The following is a 24,650-nucleotide window of genomic DNA, read 5'->3' on the forward strand; positions in this document are numbered from 1 at the left end:
ATCTGCAATACCTCACCTCTTGTTAATAATTCTAGTGCATGCATATGGTGTATACAGTAAGTAAACATGCATTTTTTTCACATTCTAAAACTATGGCAGTTTAGGCCATATTGTGCTGCCTGCATTTTATCTGCAATGCAGTGTGTCTCTAACGTTTTCAATCCCGTATTAATAGGTGGCATTTACACATAACACCTATATAGCAGCAAAGCTAATACAGCTTGTGATTAAAAATGTTTAAAAATAGCTAATAAATCAGATTATCTTGAGGTATTATTTCTTGCAAGTCAAAATGGAGAGCAAAAAAACCAACCCTAATTTTAGTTTATGTATACACTGAAAATAGCAACAATAAAAATAAGCATTTGTAGCAGACATATTCCATCTTCACTATTATTTTGCTACCTTTGGTAAATTACTGGGGCAGATCTTGAAGTTAAAAACCCACGTTTAGAAATAAGTGCACGCTTCACCCACTATATAGCAGCAGACTGTTTGCCCCTACGCAAAACATTCTCATATCTAATTTTAACTTTACATATAAAAATAACTTGGAGAAAATACAAAAAAACATTTTATTTTAACATGAAAATATCACAAAAATTAGTAAGCCTGAGATGTAGGGTTTTGGTGAAAAACAAGAGGCTTGTAGTGTTTTGGCTGCTGATAAAGATGCGTGTATTGAGAGCTGGGTGAGAGCAGAAGAATGCACTTATTTCTTCTGCACGTCAGTATCTTCAGACACAGTGAGCCACATGCAGCCTTTCTTTCCTTGTCAGCAGAGGCATGTTTCCTCCTCCTAGTTCCAGCGGAAGTGGATCTGACGTGGGCGATCAGCACCTTCCTTTACCAACGGCTTGTGGAACTCACGTCCCGCACGAGAGTGGATATTTGCCCAGCAGAACTCACAGTAATACTGCAGGCAAGTGACATTGGCACAAAAGAAAGGAGCGAATTTTCCAGCACAGCGTGCGCCCTGGCACTCATCACACATCTGGTCATCCAGCACGTATGGCTTTACCTCCACCTAGGAAATGAGAGAAGACGGCTCCTAAGCGGCTTCAGAAACCATTTTGGTAAATAATTTAAAATGTGTTCCAGAGGAAAAAGAAACAGCATTAAATGTTGAAAAAGGAGGAAGTTTCCCAGGGAAATACTTTACCAGATTGTAAGTTAAAAAAAATAATTTTGTTCTTGAACTAATTACCTTTTTATATGATGTTTCATGTTCATAATTGACTATGTGATTAAATGAGCACTTAGTTTGGTAATTTTACTGTTGTTTTGGTAATGCAATCTTCAGACGACTATAAACTGAATGGTATTTACTGTATTTTCCAATGACAGAAAATACTTTTTAAAACTGTAAAATCTAATTGATTTGCAAAACATTCCATCCTTGCCTTTCTTGAAGTAACATCCTAAAAACACCTGTGTGTTAATATTTTCAGAGGTGACTGCGAGTAAAAAAGTCAAGGGATATCAAGTAGTCCTGGGACACAAATGGCTTTTACATCTTCTCCCTTCATTCCAATACCACGTCTGAGACAGCACAACCCTAACTGCCACCGACTGGGCAGCCCTTCCCTCCCGCAGGTGAGAGCTGTGCCCTAGGGTGTGCACATAACTGGTCCTGAACCAGAACTGTGCATAGGGATATTAGGGGCATGTCTAGACTTCTGTGAATTGGTAAAATGGAAAGTCAAAGTTCCACTGCGGAGGCTGGACTTGGTAGAAGGCCTCAGACTCAAGTAAGGCCTGACTGCTAAACCTCTTAACCCCCTGTTAAATGAGGATAACAGGACCTGCCTAACAGTTAAGATTAGACTGTGTGAGCAAAAGCACTTAGGGCAGTGCCAAGGCGATGCTCTGTAAGCGAGCACTAGCCGCTATTGGCTCAGGCGGCCTTGCCTTCCTGCTTGTAATAGCTTTATGAACGAAAGGTTTCGACCTGTGTCTGACCGAATGGTGTCAGATAGCCTAAGATACCAGTTTTTCCTGAGGAGGGGCAGAGAAAATGGAGCGTTTTAAGAGCTTGGTTTTAGATAAGGTAGTGTTTGCCTGCAATAAAAAATAGTGACCCAACAATTTCTACTCTGAATGTACTCTATTGAAATACTTGCATGCATGCAGAAATTAAATATATAAGGGTATTTTCTGCAGCATTATTTGTAATAACAACAATTACAACAAACTGAAACAACCTAAAATTGATAAAAAGAACTGTAAAATAAGTCTTTCATAGGAAGGTAATGGAGTTGCATTGTTGTTTATATTTGTATTTCATTCATTAGGGTTAGGATAAACATATTTTACATATACTGGACATTTTGCTTTTCTGAATTGTCTGTATCTTATGCATATTTTCCTCCTGGATTTTTTTTTTAATTAACTTATAATTTCTCTTTGCCAGTTAAGGACTTTTAACCTTTTTTTTCCCATTGGTCTTTTATTTTTAAAATAATCTTTGACACAAATTCTAAAATTTTTATGTTCTATCTTTCACCTTTTCCCTTTATGGATTCTATCTTGATTGCCAGGCTGTTATTTTTTACTCATTATCTTAATTGTAACTATAACTAAGGAAGAACTTTACTATGACCGAAGAACGTATTAAGGTAGCACAGAAATTCCTGGATTTCATTTCATTAGATGATAAATTCTGTGAACACAGGGAAAGCATCCATTTGCTCCACACTCAGTACCCAGTACCTAGCAGACCAGCACCAAGTAGAACTCTGTAACTATCTGAATGGAAGTGGTACATTTACATATGCTTTCTGGATTTCTTTCTCATGGTTATTTCTTGCCATGGGTTTTAAGCAAACTGAATACACTTTCTGTGCTGTTTACTTCATTTTCATAACACCTGATAAAATGCTAAATTCATGTATCAGGAATTACTTAATGTCAAATACTGAATAAGATTTTACAAATGTAATGATTTCAATTATTTGCACTTTAAATTTCTAGATATTATTTTATGAAGCTAACCTACTTAACTCAAAATCACAGACTTAAAAAATGGAAAATTGTACTTAAAACTGACTTATGATTTTAGAGTATAATCAATATCTATTTCGGATTAATAATAATCTCTAACAATTAACTTTTGTATGTGTGAAACAGAGTTTCATCAGTTCTCCACCTATTCTTTTTTCCATAATATCTTAGTAGCACACGTCTGAACAAATAAACTTTTAGGGATTTCAATGCCTTTTTAAGAATGTGTTTCTCAATTCACTTGCTCTGCATCTGAATTGCTATTTAAGAATCAATACTCTGCCCCAAATAATTGGTCCTTTACTCTCATTTGGAAACAAAGAGGTATGATAATGCAACAATCTTTTCCCTCTGTTTCTGAATATTAAATAACTACAAATACATACAATGTAAATAATTTCCTCTGTGACTGTATCATCTCCCAGCAAAAGTAGGGGTTACACTGCATCAGCGGTCTAAAGCCTGGCTGCGCATTAGAGTCACCCGTGGGGACCTGGCTGCATCCCAGACTAAATGGGCCCACCCAGAGATTCTGTTGTAACTCAAGATTTTTAAAAAGCTCCCAGGTGACTTGAGTGTGCAGCCAAGGTTGAAAACCACTGAATTAGAGAAACTCTAAGTTTTGAACCAGTTCAAAAAATTTCATATGCATGTCTGAATTAAAGCAGAGCCCCTTCTCTTCATTTTTTCGCAATATTTCAGTTAACAATGCAAACAAAAAAGCCACTCTGCATGTATGAACTGAACCTACGCTGTACTTCTTTTCTAAATGGTATGGTTTGGTAATTAAATTGATGACACTTCTAAAGTCCACGGTCCAGTCAATTAGCATTGGTTAATCAGCTCCCCTGCCTACAAAATAGTCTCTTATTATGCAAACAGTCTCCAAGAAGAAGCTTCAAGATGCTGTTACACTGGGAAAATAAGAATATACTCAAGTCATAGCTACTAATTTGGATATAAAAGTCAATTTACCTAATATTCTTAGTATATCTCATCTGTACTATAAATGTAAACATGCTAATTTTGGAACATTGCTTAGGCTTATATAGAACGATTCACAGATTTTAGTATGATACAGATTTGCAAATGAACAATTGAGTTTTGTTCACCTTTCCCCTATATTAGATGGTAATCAGTCCTCAGAATTACACAATGGATGGCTCTCAGTTAGCATTCATAGGACTTCCTAAAAGTTCTTATTGTGATGACCTAACAATGCTACTAAAGAGTAAGGGTTTGAAAGTTTAGGTAAACTATTTTGTATATTTAACTTATTTGTATATTTATTATTGTGTATCTTTAGGGAACTATGCACTACACGTATATGTTTTTACTGATTTCAGACAGGGGAGCAGAGAGGGAGAGAGAGAGAAAAACATCAATGATGAGAGAGTCACTGATCAGTTGCCTCCTGCTGCACATCCCTACTGCGGATGGAGCCTGCAACCTGGGCATGTGCCCTGACCGGGATCAAACCATGACATGGTTCATAAGTTGATGCTCAACCACAGAGAGACACTGGCCGGGCCACAATATATTTTTATTTTAGATTTTATAACAAATTAAAAATAACTAACACTTAAATAGCATTTAGTACCAAGCTCTGTTCTCAGTGCTTCTATATATGTGAATTTCTTTAGTCCTCAAAATAACCGTGAGGGAGATGCTATTACTGTTTTCTGTTTCATAAATGAGGAAAAAGGGGCACAAGGAAGGTTAATTTGCCCAGGATTACAGGGCAAAGGGCGGAAGTGGGGCCCCAAGCAGTCTGGGCTCCAGAGTACAAGCTCTTAAAACCACCTCTGCCTCAATGGCTAGAGGATATTAAGACCTTATTGGCTGATAAAAATTTTTGACATGCCTTAAAATTATATTTCTATTTTTTACATTCTATCTAAAGTTTAAAGTACATTGAAAATTTTTATATTTTGTAGATATTTTGATATACATCTTTCAAAGTTAAAGGAGTATAAAAATAGTCAAGTCTGAATCACATTAACCCTTATTCTTATTACCAGCACCTCCCTGTAAGATATAAGTGGTTTCCCAATGGTGACTTACGCGTTTGTCAATGTCCCCATGCTGAAGCTGCACAAACCGAGCACTGATGGCAGCAATGTAGCTCTGCTGATTGGAGAAAGCAACTCGACCAGCACCTTTTGGGTATTTTAGCTCAGGATCTGTATCAATTCCCGCATAACAGACTCCACCGTACAGCCGATCCATGATCATAGCAAGTTCCACTTCAAAAGAAAAGTTCACATCAAATGTGAGAGAACACAGTAAACCAACAACTTTTAAGTGCTTTTTCAAAACGTAAAAGTCAATTGAATATATAGTTTTGACAGCATTGTAATTAACCTAGTTATTAATAACAGGAAAGGAGCAAAGGGGAAGGCCAGCCATTATAGGCATGTCATTTGGACAGTTTCACCGGGAAGCTACACTTCACACTCCCCCCAGGGGACTGGACAAAGAAAAGATAGACACATGCCCAGTAAAGTTGGGGGGACTAGCGAAGGTGCCTGCTGCCAGTCACACCTGGGAACAGAGGTCATTGGCCAGAATGGGCTTGGCCCCTGCAAGAGCGCAAATGTGGGATATTTAATCCCTTGAACAAAGGAATTTGCTCTCTTGTGCTCTTGGGGCCCTGGGGACTTGCGTGACTCTGGGCTTGTGCATTTGCTCACATAGCCCACGGCCATGTGGACCCCCCTACACACATACTGGACTAATTGACTGCAACTAGCCTGATGCTGAACTGGATTCAGCTCCACCATGGAAAGGAGACCCTGGGCACTGACTCTACTTCCAGCTCTATGGAAAGGATGCAATTCCATGGGAATAAAGCTTCTACCATATCCCACCCTCCCATGGGGGCCTCAGAAATGCTTATTCCAGCAGTACCCCAAGAACCCTACTTCCACCAATAAGTTTCATGTTCTTTACCAAAACAATTCTTCTGCTTGTACACAAGATCCCAACCGCTCTCGCTACAGAATTACTTTGGTAACTCTCCTCTCAACTTTCCATACCACCAGTTTTCCTCTCTGTACTGGGTCCTTCCCAATACACTGTAATTTGTTCCATCTTAAAAAAAATTCTTAACTCTATTTCTTCCTCTCAGTGATTGCTTCATTTTCCTGTTCCCCTAGTTGCTAAAAAAAAAATTTTTCTATAGTCCCCAATCCCTTTCTTCTCATTCTTTGTTCAACCTTTCATAATCACACTTTCACCCCATAGCTCCAATTTAATGGCTCATGTCAAGGTCACCTTCCCCACTGTCAGGTTCCATGGTCAATCTACCTGTAAGCAGCATTGAACATACTTCAGATCTTCCTTCACCGTGAAATATTTTCTCCATCTAGCTTCCAGGATCCATTATTCCCCCTCCTGCCTCCTTGTAATTCCATCCCCGTCTCCCTGCTAGTCCTTTCTCAACTCCTTGACTTTTCAATGTCAGAGGACCCTAAGTTGCAGTCAGCCCTTGACTTCTCTATGCTCATGGCTTTGGTGATTTGGTCCTGCCATGGCTTTAATTACCACCTCTCTGTTCCATGCTCCTCCATTCCTGCAGTCTGGGCCTCGCCCCTGGACTCCAGACTCATAAATGCAACTGTTTACTGGACAACTCACACAGACATTTCTCAGACACTGCAACCCTCAGTGCATTCCAATGGAACTCCCGACAGTCCACATCCCACCAAACCTGCCCAGTGAGTCGTTGCCGATTCAGTTAGTAAGCACTGGAAACGATGAAGCTGCCAAGTCAGGACTCTCGGCTTCATCTTTTCCCCCCACTGCACAAGTAATCCTGTGAAATGGATTTTCAAGACACACCTAGAATTCAATCACCTCACCTCCATCACTAACATCCTGTTCCAACTTTCATCTGGATCTGGCAATAGCCTTATCTCTTTGCTTCTGATCCCACCCCCGCCAAGTTCATTTGCAAAAGAGCAGCAGGTGTGATTCTCTTAAAAAATATAAAGGTTCCCCTCGGTATCTGAAAGTAGAGGGTGCCCAATGAAAACTTTCGTAAACGTTAGGAAAATTTAAAAGCAAAAATCCTCTTTGTATTTCCTTTTTATTTATTTTAAAATTTAATTTAATTAATTTATTTTTTCTCTGTCTTTCTTTTGGTTAGCTAAAACAGGTGCTAATTAATGTAGGTGTTCTGTAAAAGCAGCATAAAGTTAATAAAACTTTTCAAAGGCAGAGATAGCTGTATTACATACCAAAGGCTTAACTGAAATTTCTCCTTGGGAGCTCTGAAAGGCACCACAGCTTTGAAAATCAAGACCCAGACCTTCCTTTCAACCAGCTCCTTCTCCAGTGCTCCTTAACTTAGTGAAAGGTATCACTGTCCACCTTGTGGCCGCAGACTGAACGCTGGGCAACCTTTATTTATCTTATGACAGCTCTTCACCACTACCCCCACTAATCCAGGCCACCACTACCTGCTGCCCCAACTGCAGTAACAGGCAACTAAACCGGTCTACCAATATCCATTCTCAACCTGGCTCTTCCTCCATGAGTCGTTAGCTGCAGTGATCTTTCAAAAACACAAATGTGATCATGATGTCTCCTTCTATTGAAACTGTCCACTCGTTTCCCCTTGCTCTGAGGATAAAGACCAATCAGCCTATTAGACCTGCATGTCCAGACTCCTATTTATATCTTCGGTGTCTTCTTGTGTCTCTCCACTCACTCCTTACCTGCCGTGAAGGCACTTTGGGCTTCTTTCAGTCCCTCTAATGTGTTCCGCTTCCCTCCACTGAAAACCTTTGAACTGCTGTTCCCTGTATCCGAAAACTCCTTATAACCCTCCCGACCACCCCCTAACTACATCCTCTGTTCAGTCTTTACCTGTCAGCTCAAATACACGTCTATTTAAACTATCAGATTGTATCACCTTTCCTTGTCGTATGTTCTTCTAGTCCCCGCAGTCTCCCCATGTAGCACTTGTGTCCTATTAGTGTTCACATGTGAGAATACTTCTTTAACCTAGCCTCCCGCAATGGAAGAGGGCATTCTCAGTGATGGAAATGTTCTCAGTGATGGAAGCACTAACACATTTCATAGGATACGTGGTGTCCTAAAACATGCTTGAGCAGTGGTCATTTACATTCATAATTATGTTCCTCTGTGACATCTGCCAGTAAATCTCTGGTTCCTGGTTACTGACAACATAAGTTTATCCCTCACTTATCTAAAGTACTATTTTATTTTAAATCCCGAATTTCTTTCCCAGATATCAGAATCAACCCATATAAAATAAACAGACCCCAAATTCTCCTATCTTAGCGAGCAACACTTAAGAAGTCAGAAGTATTTGAGTGTTTTTTTTGTTTTTTGTTTTTTTTATAGAATCTGTTTGGCCTTAGCTATTAGTATCGATAGATGAGTGTCCAGTTCTCCAGTTACTTGATGGTTTCAAGAAGGGGTCTCAGAATTCTGTATTAGCAACTACCAGAGCATGAGGAATCTGTCCCTCACCTGCTCAACAGTGTCATGTACACAATAGCTACCAAATGTTGACTGAATTAATTCATATTTAAATGATTTTTAAAAACACATAATTAGCATTCTACTTACCAGCCCTTAGTGGCCTAGGAACACCTCCAACAAAAATTGTTTTTCGGGGATCCAGAGGCTGAGAACCATCCATTACAAAATCACTATCACTTAAATTCCAAGGACGGATCTGAACCTATTAAGAAAAGGACATTATTTTATTGGGTCTTATTTGCTTTATAGCTTATGCTGTTTTGTGCCAGTGGTTTTTTTCATTGTTTAAAATTTTGGATAGCTGGATTTGGACACAAATTATTTATCTAGGAACAATAAATTATCCAAATTCTTAAAAACTGAACTCTTAACATGGTGTTTGTTTTTGGAAAACTTGTGTTTGTCGCTTAGAGTTAGTGTAGTGCTTACTTACTGGTTTGTCTTTGATGGTAGGGCTGGAAACACACAGATAGAGTTTTCCATCTTCTTCAATGCAAGCATCAATTAGTGCCTGAACTGAGCTCTCTTCTTGAAAGAGAAGGAATGCATAGCCTGTAATAACCATGAAAAATGAGGCAATATGTCAAGGTAAGTGATTACCCTCAAGTTTCATTCATGTTTAGAAAATACAAGCTTTTATTAAAGGAAAAAATCCTATCAAATAGGACTAGAATCATTATACTTTCTATTGGAGAAAACAATATCCTACGAAATACATGCAAAAACATATACTCAGAAAATTACCTACTTTATATATAGCACTTATTATTCAGTACTATTAAAAGTTTTACATGAACTATTTTGTTTGATTCTCACAAGTCTAGGAAACCTCATTCCCACTTTTCAGAGAAAATACTGAGGTATCAAGTGGTTCTTTACTTGCTTCACATTAGTCACATAAGCAAGTAACTGGCTGAGTAATTTCAAGCTCGGGTCAGTCCCATGTTCTTTCTAGTAGTGGCACTGCCTTTCTCAAACAATTTGGAAGGGTTAATCTGTTCAGCATATTACAGGAAACCTGAAGTTTCCTATAAATTCCTTCAGGGTAAGAAGATCTAGAGCATACTTTTGGACTACAGCATACTTGGAAAGGCCCAGGAATTTCCATACTCAGAAGGAAAATTCCACAGTCAATTTGACAACTTTCAAATGATACTAAGAAAACTATCTTAGGAAGGCTGGAATAAAACAGGTTCCTTCAGGATGGGTCAGAAATTTTAAGTCATGTCTCAACTTGGATGAACAATTTTTTTAGTCTAGAGACTACTTAGGTGTGTAAATCCAAGCTCTTGCTTAAATTCCTGTATCAGTGGCAAATACATACTTCCTCCTTTCCTTGTGACAACCAATTGTCAATCTTTAATCATTCATACATCCAGCAGGCAAAGCAGAATTCAATATAAAAAAGCATCAAAATTTACATTCCAAGTTTACTATTACATGATTATTCCCAGCAGCTGATACTATAAATGACCTAAAAACACAACTGTCGCTTGACAAGAGTTCTGTGCAAACACACAGGGAGCACTGCCACCCAGTTCCAATAGGAAGCAGCCATCAAGCAGTCCACGCGCACCTGCCCCATTAAACAATGCGAAACACGAGGTCTATTTTACATAGAACTCAAACAACACTGCTCACTGCCGACAATGGCATTTATTGCCATAAAGCTCTGATGCTACACAGAAGTACTTCACTTTAATAGAATTTCCTGGCTTGACGGCATAAATAAGACGTCAACCCAGCCTACACAGACAGAAACTTCCAAAGGTACAACTATGCAAGGTTAAGAAATGCCTCTCAGAAGCTTTTTAATTACTAGAAACAATTTAAATATGCTTGGAAAAAAATTAAGACTGGTTTTCTTTAAGCAAAGGCTTTAATTTTGATACAAAACTGAGCATTTGAGAGCTATAATTGTTTTGTAATAATAGAGAGGATAGAAGGCTAATTTACTAAAACAATATTTTAAATTCAGTATTTTTAATGCTGCTTAAGTTTTGTGATATTAATTTTTGATATAATTATTTTCATATTACTTAATTTTAAAACAATCCTTTAAATTCAATAGTTTTAATATTGCTTAATTATTTTTTGTCATTATTAGGGAAGAAATGTTTATACCACAAAAATTAATTATACGACATGGCAGATAAGCTATGATCTAGCTACGGAAAGCAATTAAATATTAAAATACTCTTACCAAGAACAAACCATCTATAGTTCTCTAGAATTTATTAGAGCAAGCTAATATTCACACAGGGAGAACCTCATTCACTGCACAGGAAACATACGTACATACATGTGTGGCTAAGCATCCACGGGTTCGTCACTGCCTGAATTACAAGGTAGCTTCACCACTGGATGCTTTTATACCAGTGTTTTCCAAACCATGAAAAATGATGAATTACAGCAATGATAAAAATGTTTGAAAGAACAAGGTTTGGGAACACTGGTCTTTGGCAATGGCTACAATTAACTATAATTGTACCAAAAAAGCTATGATTTGCTGTGCTAATATATATATTTTTTTGTTTTTGGTTTGAGAAAATAAGCTAACAACCACCTCAAAAACCACAATGACAATGACAATGGCAACAACTGCCACAAAAGACAGCAAATATTCTGTTTAAATTTGTGCCAACCCATCTTCCTAGGCTTATAGTCCACCATCCCTGTAAATGAACACGAAACTCATATAAAAAATGTGTATGTCTCCATAAAAACCAATTCTAATTCCTTTTTAAAATTGTATTTCACTTCCTGCCTGGAACTCTGTTCAACAACTTTTTATCTAAGTTGCACAGTTCAACTTTAGATTTAGTTCAAAACTTCTCAGTGAAGCTTTCCCCCACCTACTTCAGGTCAAAGTGATTTCTCTATCCTACAGTTGTTTATATTCTGAATTAGGCAATTACTAATCCACGATTACCGAAAATACAAAGGTTAATAAAGACGGTCTTACAGATTATTGAAGGAATCTGACATTAATAAAATAATCATGTATTTTTAAAGTTGTGAAATGTTATACTGCAACTGTGGTAAGAGCAATGAAAGTGAGTGGTTCTAGGAGAGACCACACTTTCATCTGACCTCATTAGGAGGGTCCTGAAACTGATATTTAAGTTGACATAAGTAGGAGATATAGATGCAAAGACACTGGAAGAGCCTTCAGGCCAAGGGAACACCATACATAGAAGCCCTGAGGTAGGGGGAGCAAGGTCAGGTTATGGAATCAGAAGGGAACAGGAAGAAATAGTGGGAGAGGAAAGTAGAAAGGTGGGGAGGCCAGCAGGGCAAATGCATTCTCGTCATTTCCCTAATAATAAAGAAACCACTGGAGGGCTTTAAGCAGGGGAGCAGAGAGCAGCAGCATCAGATGAATGAGAGATTACTCCTACTCTACCGTGGGGGAAAAACTGGAGAGAGCCACAAATGTGGACAGGAGTCACATACATGTCTGAAGTATCCAGGCAAGGCATGACGGTACTTTACACAAGGACATGGGAAAGCAACAGGCATTTTTGTTGAACACTCAATAAAATAAACTTTATAAAAGAACAAGATAGTAAAACTGTGGACAACAGCAGGTAAAAACTAAAAAAACAAATAGACATCTGTATCTAAATGGAACTAATTTTCTCTCTAACCCAAGGATTTGGGACCTCCAAGTATAGTGAATTCCAAAATCATGTGAAAATTTAGAGTATATGAAGAAAGGTCCAGAGCTTTTAATAGATTCTCATAGAGGCCTGGGATCCAGAATTCCTGCTCAAAAGATATTCTCGATCCCGTAAATATAAGATCTAAAGGCATAAAAACATCACTGTATCATTACATTTCTTTAAAAGTTACATAAACTAGCAATGGAGGTTCTAGAATTCTCAATGACAAAAAGTAGAGATGGCCCTTACAATTCATCACCAGACACCCTTAGCTAATTTTTGTAACCCCATAACCTAACCTGTTTCCTTTCCAGAGCCCAAATCAGACCACTTAATAGATCTATTGGAGTCTTTTCCAGGGTTAAAAATTCACTCAGCCATGAGGATAATAGTGTATTTTTTCTCTTCTAAAATTGTACTTCAGTAATATTTAAAGAGAAGTCTTAGTCTTTCAGCCTCCCCCTTTATTCACTTCAGAGAATCTGCCATTAGGGATCCGACCGACTGGAACAATGCTCAATTCTTTCCCCCGCCTCCCCTGCTCACTGTGGCCAGGGGACCCTTCCTCTCACCATCCACGGTGGCCTGGCTTTGCTCAGATGAATGCTGGCAGGGTTTGTGATTCCTGTACTCTGGTGATCAGCCACAGCAGTACAGCGTAAGTGACTAACACAACTAGGTGTTTTCTTCACATCTTGGGTCTTTATATAATTGGGTGTTTGTTGCCCAGTCACCTTCTCCTCTATCTGAATTCACCAACAGAGTGTGTACTGCTCGGTTGTGAGCTGCGTTATCTGAAACACTTAAGTAAATTTTGCAATATTTACACTATTCATAGGTTTACATATTTTAGTTTCACTTCACACAGGTCTTAATTTCACTGAGAAGTGTTTTTTAATATGTCTGTACTCAAGTTACTTGAAATGATACTTTAGACAGAATAAGTATTGAAACGTCTGACTCTTTACCACCATCATCAAATCATTATAGAGAAAGCAGAGCAAGTCTCACGATTCCTCACTGGCTCAAAGTGAAACTGAAACAGCTCTCAGGACCATTTCACCTCACTAGATACATATGCCAACGTCCACAAATTACACTATTAATTTTTACATAAAGATGGAGTCATATTCAATTTTAAAAGAATAGAAAACACCAAGTAATTGATATTGTCTCTTTTGCTCATATATAATTGATTTCCTAGCAAATATTAACAATAAAAACCCTTACCTTTTGGTGGAAAATAGGACTTGCTTTCTGCTTTATGAGGCCAGTCTACTACCAAAGGCCCAAATCTTCTGAAGCTAGCAGTTATTTCATCTTAAGGAAGTATAACAATATGCATTAGGAATCAGTTTTAATAATTCATTCTAAAACCTCATATTTTATAAGTTACTTTAAAGATTTAATATTTAAAATTACTAAATAGCCTAAGATAAGCTAGAATATAAAAAGTGAAAATATGTTTAATGTTCTTATTAAAATTATACATAAAAATAGCTATTCTGTCTAAATAAATTCATTTTTAAGTAGTACACTGGCCAGAATAATCAATTCAGTGTGACTTTTAAAATTTTATATAAAATTATATGGATAATAATGAATTTATAGTACACCAAACCTTAAATATCACTGGCTTGAAAACCATGCCACCATTATGTTAAATTAAGTAAAGAGATCCATTACTGCTCGATAAGTAAAACCTTGTAGAAACTTAGGAATGCTGAGACAAGATTGAAAACCCAGAATACTCATTTATGTTCCAGGTAATTCCATTCCAAAGAAACCTTATTTTACTGATTATACACAGAATCATCTATCAGTTATGAAAAATAACAGATTTCCCACAAACTGTGTTCTACACTTAAAAATGTACATGGGGTAGGCCGTAGGTACTTAGTACAAAAATCTTATTTATAAAAATGCTCACAGTAACAGTTACATTATAACATAAGGCAGAGCAATCAACTTTTAAAAAGTTGTTTATCCAACTACCTCCATGTGTCAGCAGTGGACAAAATATTTAAAATATTTAAGCAGAGATGGAATCTATTCTAATTGGAAATCTCTAGGGGTAAAAAAATTCCACACCCCATTCACATCATATTTCAGGTTTTTGGTTTTTTTAAGGCCCAAATCAACAACTTACCTTCATCAATATCTGGAGGAAGACCACCAACAAAAACTTTTCGAGAGAAACGTTCTATTCGCTCTCCGTTTTGATGAGCTGAGTAACACGTGGGTGAATTTAAAACACCAACTTGATCAGTGTGGCCATCGTCCAGCAAGCCATCATCGATTGGGAAGAGGGAAGAGCGGGCTAAAATATAACAAATGTAACCTGAATCTCAGATCTTAGAAAATGATAAAGTCAAGAACAAAAGGAACAATGACAAATTCAAAGACTTAAAAAAAGGTGATATATGCATAACAATGAAGGAAAATTCAGATAGTTTGTTTTAATTACTCAGATTCAAGAGAGAAGCAGTCTGAGAAATGACTTAGAAATAAATAGTCATATGACAATAATTATATCACAAACAGATCGCTTCACATTTTTATGGAAAACAACAAGAATCTGATGTATGGGATGGTTACACTGGATGTGTAACAGGAGAGACCTTTAGAAATTGGTGGCAAGAAGGAAACGGCACAGACTAAATGGATAAGAGGACATAAAACCACTTGCAGACCACAGGAAGGACAAACGCATCAAGCAATATCTCATATAAGGTCTTGAATTAATTTATTATACATGTGCCAATTACATGAAGGGTAGACAGGGCTTCTGCACACGTGCAAAACAGAAAAGCCACTGCTCTGGGACTTCGGTCCCCATCTGAGCTCCCCCGTCGGGAGTGTGCCCTATACAGGGTACATGCAACACAATCCTCTGCAGCAATCATGAGGCTGGACTATGTGGGGGTAAAAAATAAAATGACCCCATAAAACACGGACCCTGCTCTCAGGAACATCTATTTAGAAAAGACAAGATCTCTATATGTAACCAGCACACATCCATAAGAAAGCTCCCCAGGGCTTCAGAGGAGGTGTGGTGGAGGGAGGGAGCAGTGTGGCTTCTTAAACCCTCAGCTGAAGCGGAACAGCATCTGTGGTGAAACTGGAAAGGCAGCAGTGCCTACTGAGGGCACTAGGAAGGGCAGGATATTCAAAAGTAAAAATATTTGTAAGGACATGGTTTTGAGTACATTTTTCAAGTGGAAGAAAAAACATGAGAGAAAGTAGGAAAAATAAATTTATTTAAGTAGCAGAACAGTCAAGCTAAAAAAGCACTTTTGAGGTCAGAGTGCTCAGTTTGACTGCCAGGCTAAAGGAGGCATTTTCTGTAGTAGGTGAAGGAAATAATAACACAGGGCTGGCAAGACAGTAACTTTGTCCTTTGCTTTAGGGAGAGTTACTTAGCAAGTATGGTTAAGGCAGGTGGAAGTGAGCAGATCAGTTCTTCAGAAAATCCAGGAAGGACGGACGACAGAGGTAACTACAGCAGTGAAAAAGCAGATGGGAAACAAAGCAGAGACAAAAGATGGAAAGGAGAAACCAAAAGGAGATTTTAGAACATGAATGGTAAGAATCACTAAATGGAAGGACAGTCAAGACCAGAAACTGGTGCCAGAAGGGGAAAATGCTTTAGATAAGCAAAGTTTCACAAGCCGACAGGGTGTTCAACATTTAATGGATGCAGTTTCAGGTGGCGTGGAGCAAGGAAATCAGTCACACACACGAGGAAATAGGGAGTCGCCCCCTCAGCGGTGCTACTCAAGGTTCTTGGTAATCACAGATGAAAACGCCCAAGAGAAATGATGAGGATGGCTCTGGAAAAACTTACACAGAAACAGGACATTCAGGGAGCGGTAAGGAAAGGAAGAGGGAAGCCCAACATCACTGTGACGGAGAAGCGGCGGAAAGTAACTTGATAGAGAGAGCAATGAAGGGACAATGTGAGGTGCTAATGGTTCTTTAAAATGACAACTGTGCTTGAGAACATGCATGATTTTCAAAGGTATCAATTTAATAAATTTGGGTGGGAGTCACACTGCATGTGGAGCTTTGTCAAGTACAGATGTTAAAAGGTGATGGTTCTTCAGAAGTTTATCACAGAAGGAAGAAGAAAATAAGAATGTAGCCAGGTCGCTTTTCTTTCAAGGCAGAGTGAACTGTTTTTGGATGAGGAGACAATGTATGTAATAAATGGCACGTGTCTTAATATATACAAGTAATAAACAAATATACAACATAAAACGTCATTAATGTTATCTTGAAAAATATGACACATAATTAATCAGGTGATATGAACAAAGGCAGTCAGAAATGTGTCCACCTGCAAAGAACTGGGGTTGGGGTGACAACGAGGGGGGCTACATGTCTGTGAACTATGTAGCTAGCTAGATGTTTCAAATAGTAATTTGAAGTTTATAAAATACAAAAACAAGGAAAATATTCATACTGAGTACAAGAAAGGAATTATTCTACAGATGCAAACTCAATTTTAGTAAGCTATTCTGAAAGACAGCAATGTTTACTGAGTAACTTTGTGAATATTAACTTTCCCAATACCTTTGCTATCAGCAATAAGGGCTAATTGAAAACAAATGTCAATATTCTTTGTGATCAGTGGAAAGCTCCTCAAAACAAAACTACTTAACAAAATGAACCTCATCAAGATCTGTTAAAAATAACATTAATTGTGAATAACTAGTTCAACTTTCTAAGGTTGGACTTTAAGTAAATAATTCTATATTTAAAAAAGGAATATATGAGGTAAAGAAACAACATGAATACTAATTTTTGATGAAAAATGACAGGTTCAAATTTTATACTTATTTCAGATATGTCAATAGTTTGGAAATTATTTCACTTTAAAGTGTCCTTACATACAAATTTAGCAGTTCCATGAATACAACAAAGTCTAACAGATTTTTATCATGAGAAAAAATATAGATCATAAATATTTAGGGTCCATGAATGCAATGACTAAGGAAATCACTAGATAACCAATGTCAGATAGGTGATTCGAAATGATAAACTTTTATGCTAACTATAATATTGTTAAGTAAAATTATAACTTCATGGATAATTATTTCATATTACTAACTATAATAATTTCCTAATTGTAATAAATGAAGTATTACAGTTAGTAAAATAGCAAATATCTATAATCTATTAACCAAAGTTCAGCTGAACAAAGGATATAAGGCTAAGAACATACCATACACTAGCCATACTAATAAGAATCTTTATTGCTAAAAAATCATGACTGCTTTCTTGCTTGAAGCCATAAGAGCTATAGTTACTTAAGAGAAGTTAACTGAGTAAACACCACCAACAAAACATTACTTTTTACCTTGCCAATTATCCTTTCCTATAACCCAAATTAATTGATTATAAAAGGAAACCACTAAATAATTATGTATGTCTTCCATATACAGTATGCTTTGAACACACTAAGAATTATACACACATATATTTAGTGCATGAAAATGAATGGCAATAAAGGTAAAATCATATGTGCTGAGAGAAGTAGAATTTGATTAAATTTGATCTGGAATAAAATATTTACAACAGTTTTCAACCAAAATTAAATTACCTTTCTTCTTTTGTGCTCTGAAACTAGGGTGTATTTTCAGGTTTTTATATCCAGAGTGAAACTGGACGGTAATAAAGCACAACACAAAATCCGTGGGATGATGCAAAAGGCACATGCTCAAGAGAAAAACTCCCATACTTAGAGTAAAACTTAGTTCCAAATGCACATTAGAGAACAAGAAATGTTCAAAATAAATAATTCTAGTTTATGCCATAAAAAGACAGAAAAATAACAGCAAATTAAAAACAAAACGGATAAAGGAAATAAACAAAAACATGACTAAAAAGGCTGACAGATAACGAGTGGAGCCAAAAGTCTGCTCTTTATAAAAGTAAAAAATCAGTGTATCTCTAAGTTCATCGAGAAAGAAAACGCAGCACCTGCTATGAACAAGGGGATATCAACCAGCATGATCTGCGAACCCTGAAAGGCTAAGACGGAAATATGATGAACAACTTTATGCTAATAAACTCAACAACTAGAGGAAATAAATTCCTTAAACAAACCACCTTTAAAAATGCACAAGAACACACACGCACCGCATACAGAACTAAACAGATACAGAAATGAATAAATTTTTGTTCTTTAAAAATCTGGTTCATTCACCAGTAAAGCCATCTAGGCCTGGAGCTTTCTTTGCAGGAAGTTTGTTTTTAAGTTAGAGATGTTACATTTCCAATAAACGTAGAGCTGTTCACACGCACGCGTACAAACACACCTACATACACACAAATGAAAAAGGCAAGTCAGGGTTCTGCACCAGGAAAAGGCACAAACGGCAGAGGGAGAGCTGACACAATGCAACATGAGACCAGCTATAACTAAGATTACACTGGGATTCTAACTCTGACTGCGTTCATGCTAATACACCTAAACATTAACACTTATCCTGACTTCTCATAGTTTAGCCTCATTCTGGAAGCCCAGAATAAAGTCATTTCCCAACATATCAATGGGGAGAGGGAGGAAACAAAAATTAAACATTTGCACAAATTAGTCAATTTATAGCTTGAAGCTAAGCATGGTTCATTGATAATGTAGCATTCTGTCCTTTTATTTATTGAAAGTTGTTCTAAAAATAAAAACACAAAACAAATACACCAATGAAGCATGAATAGAATATCTTTCTCATCTCATAAGGTCCAGAGGTCACTCTATCAGGGGAGACAAACCGCCAGTGTGATTTCTATGTCATACGCAAGGATAAAACTACCAGAGAAAAGCAGTAGGTCCAGGGCTGCTCTCTCTCGAACATCCCCTGCTTACTCAGGCAGGATCACCCATCAAATCAGCATGTTTCTCCAAACAACTAGAATGAAATTGTAAGTACACTTATCACTTTAAAAGCTTCTGCCCCAATAAGAGGTAAGTCCTTTCCTCACAGAAAAGAAAGGGCATACGTAAACCCAATGGAAAGGGGGAATGAGAAAAAGGAGGAGGAGAACCAGGTTACTTCGAGGCCTTTCTGAGTCATTCCTTTGGCATGTTTTTTTTAAAAAATGTTTTATTACTTATGGTGTCAAAATATTTTCAAATTCAAATAAAATCCATCAATAACTATTTCTAATGGGTATACTTTTCATCTAACCATCAAAATAAAAATTTTAAAAGCAGACTTCTACTATTCACAGAATATGAACTAAAAAAAAACACCTTACTAATGTCATATAATTTGAGAGGAAAATTCAGGCATTATCTCCCCATAACAAGCCAAATAAGTGTGACAACTGTCAGTTCTGTCCCAAAGAAGGCCTCTACCTTAAAACCATGTACAAGTCTTCTTTCTTCCAATACTGGGAGGCAGCTCCGAAACAGAGGAAATCTTTATGGCTCCCAGAGGATAGAGATATTTAAGAGTAGCATCAAGTTCCTATCTAAAAGCAGAAACTTTTGCTTTTTCTTAGTTGTATTGTAACTAAGTCTACAACTGTAACTGTAGTCTACAATTATAGAACTGAGATGAAAGAAGATAAATAATGTGACTTTCTGTGAACTTCCTCCTAAGAACTTCCTAGATCATGACATTTACACTGGAGTATGCCAAATTAGATTAAACATAAATTGCTAAGGCTAATTAGATGAAAAGTGTATAATAAGAAAATAACCCTAAATTGCTCTAAGGTGGCAAAAATACCTTAAAATCACAGCTTGGTGAGTATTTTTCAAAGAGAACTGAAGCTCTATATTAAAATAGCACAGTGAAAAGAGATTAGTCCACAGATCTGAAAATAGACCCTAAAATCCTAAAGCTTCCCTCTCTCTTCTCAGTTGCTAATAATGATCTTTAGAAAGTTATTTAGGTTGTTTTCTATAGCTCTAATTTTTTAGTTATAAAACTAAAGAATCGAGAAATTCAGTCAAGCACTTGAAGTTTCAGATTCCAAAAATGAAGTTAAATTCAGACAACGTAAAATATAAAACTGGAAATACTACTACAAAACACTGGTTTCTGTCCTCAGTGGTGGGAAATGCTTTCCTTTTTTTTTTTTTCCAAATCACATGCTCTCGTGACTAGATAAGAAGACACTGAGCACGCACACACAGGTAGTATTATCAAAGGGCACGATCATCACTGTCTGTCCTCCATGGCTCCAGGGGGAGTCTAGGGGCTGAGGAAAATCCTTTCTACTCAGTTTGGCACTCATAACAACTGTATAAATACCGTAATTATCACTCACTCAAAGAATAATCTAGTAGGTTAAAGTTACCTTTGCTTCTTCTCATCCCATAAGACTTTTTCCCTCTCAAATTTTGCACATGAAAAAAAAAGGCCAAGTTTAAGCCATAAAAAAAAATGTAAGCTGCTTTCCTAGAAATTTTATTAGTCCAGTATCACACGGTGCTAGCTTCTTCCTTAAGATAGTAAGAACCCTGAGGGAAAGACTATTGTGGGGGAGAGAGAAAGTGTGTGTGTGTGAGTGTGTGGAGAGAGGGCATGGGGGAAAGGATTATATTCCTAGAAGACAGAGAACTACTGGCAATATGATTTCTATTTATCAGTGTCAATTTGTTATTTGTTATTTTCAAATGGGTCAAACATAAAACTAATAAAATAGATATATAAATTGTATACGACAGATAAGACAATCAGTTATAGATTCAGAGAAGAAAAATCATATTGCATGTCATCTTCACCAGAATTTATTAAAAATATTTCGTAAGCAGGCTATAAATGACAGTTTTATTTTAAAAGGTATATAATAACTTTAAAAATGGTTAAAATCTGGACAGCTTAAAAGGGATAATTTTATTAAATAACCATATTAGTATGAAATGTTCTTTAAAGGTTAAGAGGTTTAGGACTCAAAACTTTGACAAGTGCTCAAATCAAAATATAATTCTGTGAGTTTTCAACACTGCATAAGAAATCTGTGATAATTATTCAACACTGAACAGTAAAACCCAACTAGAAACAGTTATACCATAGCAAACATAAATGAATTACCTCGTCTTCTCCCATAACTCCTTGCTGCATGTAAACAAAGGACAAATTGTAAAATGTCAGAACTAAAAAATAAGCTCACATTTACAAATATCTGTGATATGAAAAGCTATGTGAGCATCTGGAAATTAGTGCTACTTTGTCTTCAGAGCTACAATAATGCCAATATACACTATCTGCATAATATTTTACCATTTACAGAGCACTTTTATTATATATCTCATCTGAACTGTATAAAAACTGTGAAATTAACAGGAAATATACAATTTATTCTCAATCAAGTTAAAATTCATGAATAAATGTTTCATCAGATCAGGATAGGGATACGTAACACTTTACAGCTAAACAGCATCACAAATAATTTTTCCAATGAATGGAAACAATTTGAATTAAATCTTTATTCTTCTACTCATTATAAAGACCCATATAGCATATAAAGTCCAACAAAGTTATTCAGACCAACTCACATTATACCAAACCCTGTGTGGAAAAAGTACTGGAAGGCACAGTAAAGAAATCAATCCATATTCAAACTTGCTCAGTTGAAGGTATTAATGATATACTATAGCTAATAATGCTTTCTATTGTTTTAGTACATTTTATAACAGCTACCTAAAATGTTTATGTCTTTACTTCCCAGGTAACAGTGATTCAGATACAAATTATTAGTAGTATTTCACAGAATAGTAGGTATGTTTAATACTGTAAAAGTATAAAGTAGTGTAGTAAGGCATTTGAATCTGGGACAAGCAGTTTACGTAATTCCTTATGTAGAAAAAAAATGCTGCAATTTTTTTTTCATAAGAAAATACCAGTTTGATAAAATTCACAACTTGTTTTTAAATAACTCCTCCTTCCAAATCTGAGTATACAATGAGTACTTTTACCCTGGAATTGATATATAAAACCAAGGCAGTAAACAAAAAATTACTGTTTAATTTCAGATTTTATTTCATGTTCATGTTTTAGGTCTGGAAAAAATTTATACTGAATTAATTTCAAATCAAAATATATATTACAGTTATCAGAAATATCTTCCCAAAAGTATGAAACTTAGAGACCAAAAGAAAACATCTCATCTCATTAAATATATTCTATTATTGAAATTTTCAAAAATGTATTTTAAATTTTATACTAAGGCTTTAATATAAATGTGTCTATATGGTGAGAATACAGCATTAGTTCCCCTGTAATAAAAAAGAGGATAAACAAACTAGTCAACTCTCTCAATCATTTACAGCTCAAGAAATAAGTCAAAAAATATAAGGCTCACACTCGTCTTTTATAGAAAATAACTTCATTTGTACCTCTGCCATTCTACTGTCTTTATTTAGCTATATAATCTACCACCGACCTAATATATCCATGAGCACTAATTAACTCAAAGCTCTACAGATTAACCTGACCTATATAGCTTACCTATATGAATATACATGTGTGGTTTATGTATACATATAGCTATATATACACACATTACATATATGTGTATGTGTATATTTGTGTGTGTACAGGGTGGGGCAAAAGTAGGTTTATAGTTTTGAGTACAAGAAACTGTATTCTTATATTATTTTTATTAATTATTCTATTATTTTTCATGCAAACAACTGTAACCCTGCTCTTGCCCCACCCTCCCTCTATAATTTACATAGAGCTTATCTACCTATACATTAGCTTATGGTGAGGGTGGGGATGGAAGTGTCAATTAGAAGCCTGTTATCTAGGTCTTCCAAGACTTATAAAGGTCTTAAAAAAAAAAGTCTCAAAGAGATGGGACATCAACTGTGGAGAATCAGACCGATAAAATGGGAACTTTTAATAGAGCTATCAAGAACAGGCTATAGGAGAGTGAATCCCTTAAGTCTCTAACGCTGTAGTGGTAAGGGGAGCTGGGCTTCCTGCTTGTGCCTAGGCGTGGTCTAATGATACCGACCCAGCCTAGGTTTGCTTTGGGGTATCTCATTCATGGCTGGAGAGGGTCAGACATTTATAAAGCAAATGAAACTATTCTCATCAAGTTTAAAGTCAAATTATGAATTATGAAGAATTCACAACGTGGCACCTAATTCTTAACCTACTGAGAAGATTAATGACACCATAGCCAGTTTATGTCCTTAGGTGTTATGTTCTTAGCTGAGGTTACTCAATACTAAAACAGTGAAAATAAATACAAATCTTCACAGCATCTTAGATTCCATCTCATTCCTAGGCCTGAATACATTTAGAAAATTTCTCTATCTATCTCATACCTGAGGAACCTTAGAATCCTGTAAAAAGTTATTCCACTTATTTTTTGGAAAACTCTCAGATTCCAAGTCTCTTCATTACCAAAAATAAACTGACTGCAGATGGAGTTAAACCCTGTGAAACATTTCCTATTCCATGCCATGGAAATAACCAAGCTGCTGCCACCATGCTAAACAAAGATGGGTGCCCTTACTTTCCTACCAATGTTCCTAACATGAATTTCTGGAATATGTTCTGCTATAATCTTATCAGAAACCCCTAGTGAGGAAAAAATCATTAAATTACTATTCATTATGCTTTTATAAAGACTTCTTTAAAATATGCCCCTCCAAACTCATTTAGAATATGATTTAGAAAAAAATGTGAATACTTTTTTGTATTAAAAACTGTATTTAGAACATAAAATTTCAGATACACATATCTTACAAAGTATTATAAAAAACACTTTATACAAAAGTGAGGAATTGGCTATTTAACATATATGTGCAAATATATATTTGTGTGTGTATGCACATGTATGTTAAAACGTATATTATATGCTTTTAGATATATATATATATGTTTTATGTATATATACATTTTTTTTCTTTTCTTTAATGAAGATAATAAGGCTGTGAGACATGCCCAAAGACCTTTCCTATCTAAGTGGCTTTATAATTTGGTCCTGGGTTATCAATAATATTATTAGGTTCTAACCTATAGCTACAAAAAAGAAAAAGAATAATTCTAGCATTCTCTTTAGGGTCTTTTTGCCCTATGTATTGGCTCTTAGCTCAGTTGTGGTAGCTGAGTTACTGCAGCTGGAAGAATTGACAAGTAAACATATCAAATCAGTTGGAAATACTTAAAGGTTGAAGTTATCTTGGTGTGAAACTAAAAAAATTTGTATTTCTTACTCTAAAAACTTGAGCCAAAACCCAGGAGAAAAATATACACCCTCTCCCAAATCCCATCATAATCCTCGTCAAGATCCAAAATAAATCTGTTGTCTACTCCACTCACTTCCGTCAGCATAAAAAAAGAACTGACTGCATACTCAAGTTTCCTATGTTCGTGACTGTGACTTAAGATAGCATATTTAGAGTTTCTGCCTTCAGAAATAGAATTTTATTTCTGAGTAAATTTTCTTAATTAAAAGATACACATAACTTCTTCCTCCTAAAAGAACACAAAGCTT

The 24,650-nt window shown here is 36.2% G+C and overlaps 1 protein-coding gene across 7 annotated transcripts in view; it reads right to left on the reverse strand.

Moving 5' to 3' along the window:
- The window catches only part of CPEB2 (cytoplasmic polyadenylation element binding protein 2), a 59,843-nt gene that overhangs the window by 2,942 nt on the left and 32,251 nt on the right, over positions 1 to 24,650 (reverse strand). For 4 of the 7 annotated variants that reach the window (XM_087828217.1, XM_087828207.1, XM_087828223.1 and 1 more), the window contains 7 exons: positions 21,233 to 21,256; positions 14,332 to 14,502; positions 13,413 to 13,502; positions 8,951 to 9,069; positions 8,605 to 8,719; positions 5,068 to 5,249; positions 1 to 1,027 (listed from right to left, as the gene is read on the reverse strand). The exon at positions 1 to 1,027 is cut by the window's left edge and continues 2,942 nt beyond it. In XM_087828217.1, coding sequence (XP_087684343.1) covers positions 800 to 1,027; positions 5,068 to 5,249; positions 8,605 to 8,719; positions 8,951 to 9,069; positions 13,413 to 13,502; positions 14,332 to 14,502; positions 21,233 to 21,256 — 929 coding nt within the window. In that variant the 3' untranslated portion in view covers positions 1 to 799. The remainder of the gene's footprint in view (positions 1,028 to 5,067; positions 5,250 to 8,604; positions 8,720 to 8,950; positions 9,070 to 13,412; positions 13,503 to 14,331; positions 14,503 to 21,232; positions 21,257 to 24,650) is intronic. The other 3 variants (XM_087828229.1, XM_087828212.1, XM_087828232.1) reach the window with 1 other exon arrangement.

The sequence above is a fragment of the Miniopterus natalensis genome, chromosome 1, assembly GCF_054644295.1.
Source record: "Miniopterus natalensis isolate mMinNat1 chromosome 1, mMinNat1.hap1, whole genome shotgun sequence".
Classification (NCBI taxonomy): domain Eukaryota; kingdom Metazoa; phylum Chordata; class Mammalia; order Chiroptera; family Miniopteridae; genus Miniopterus; species Miniopterus natalensis.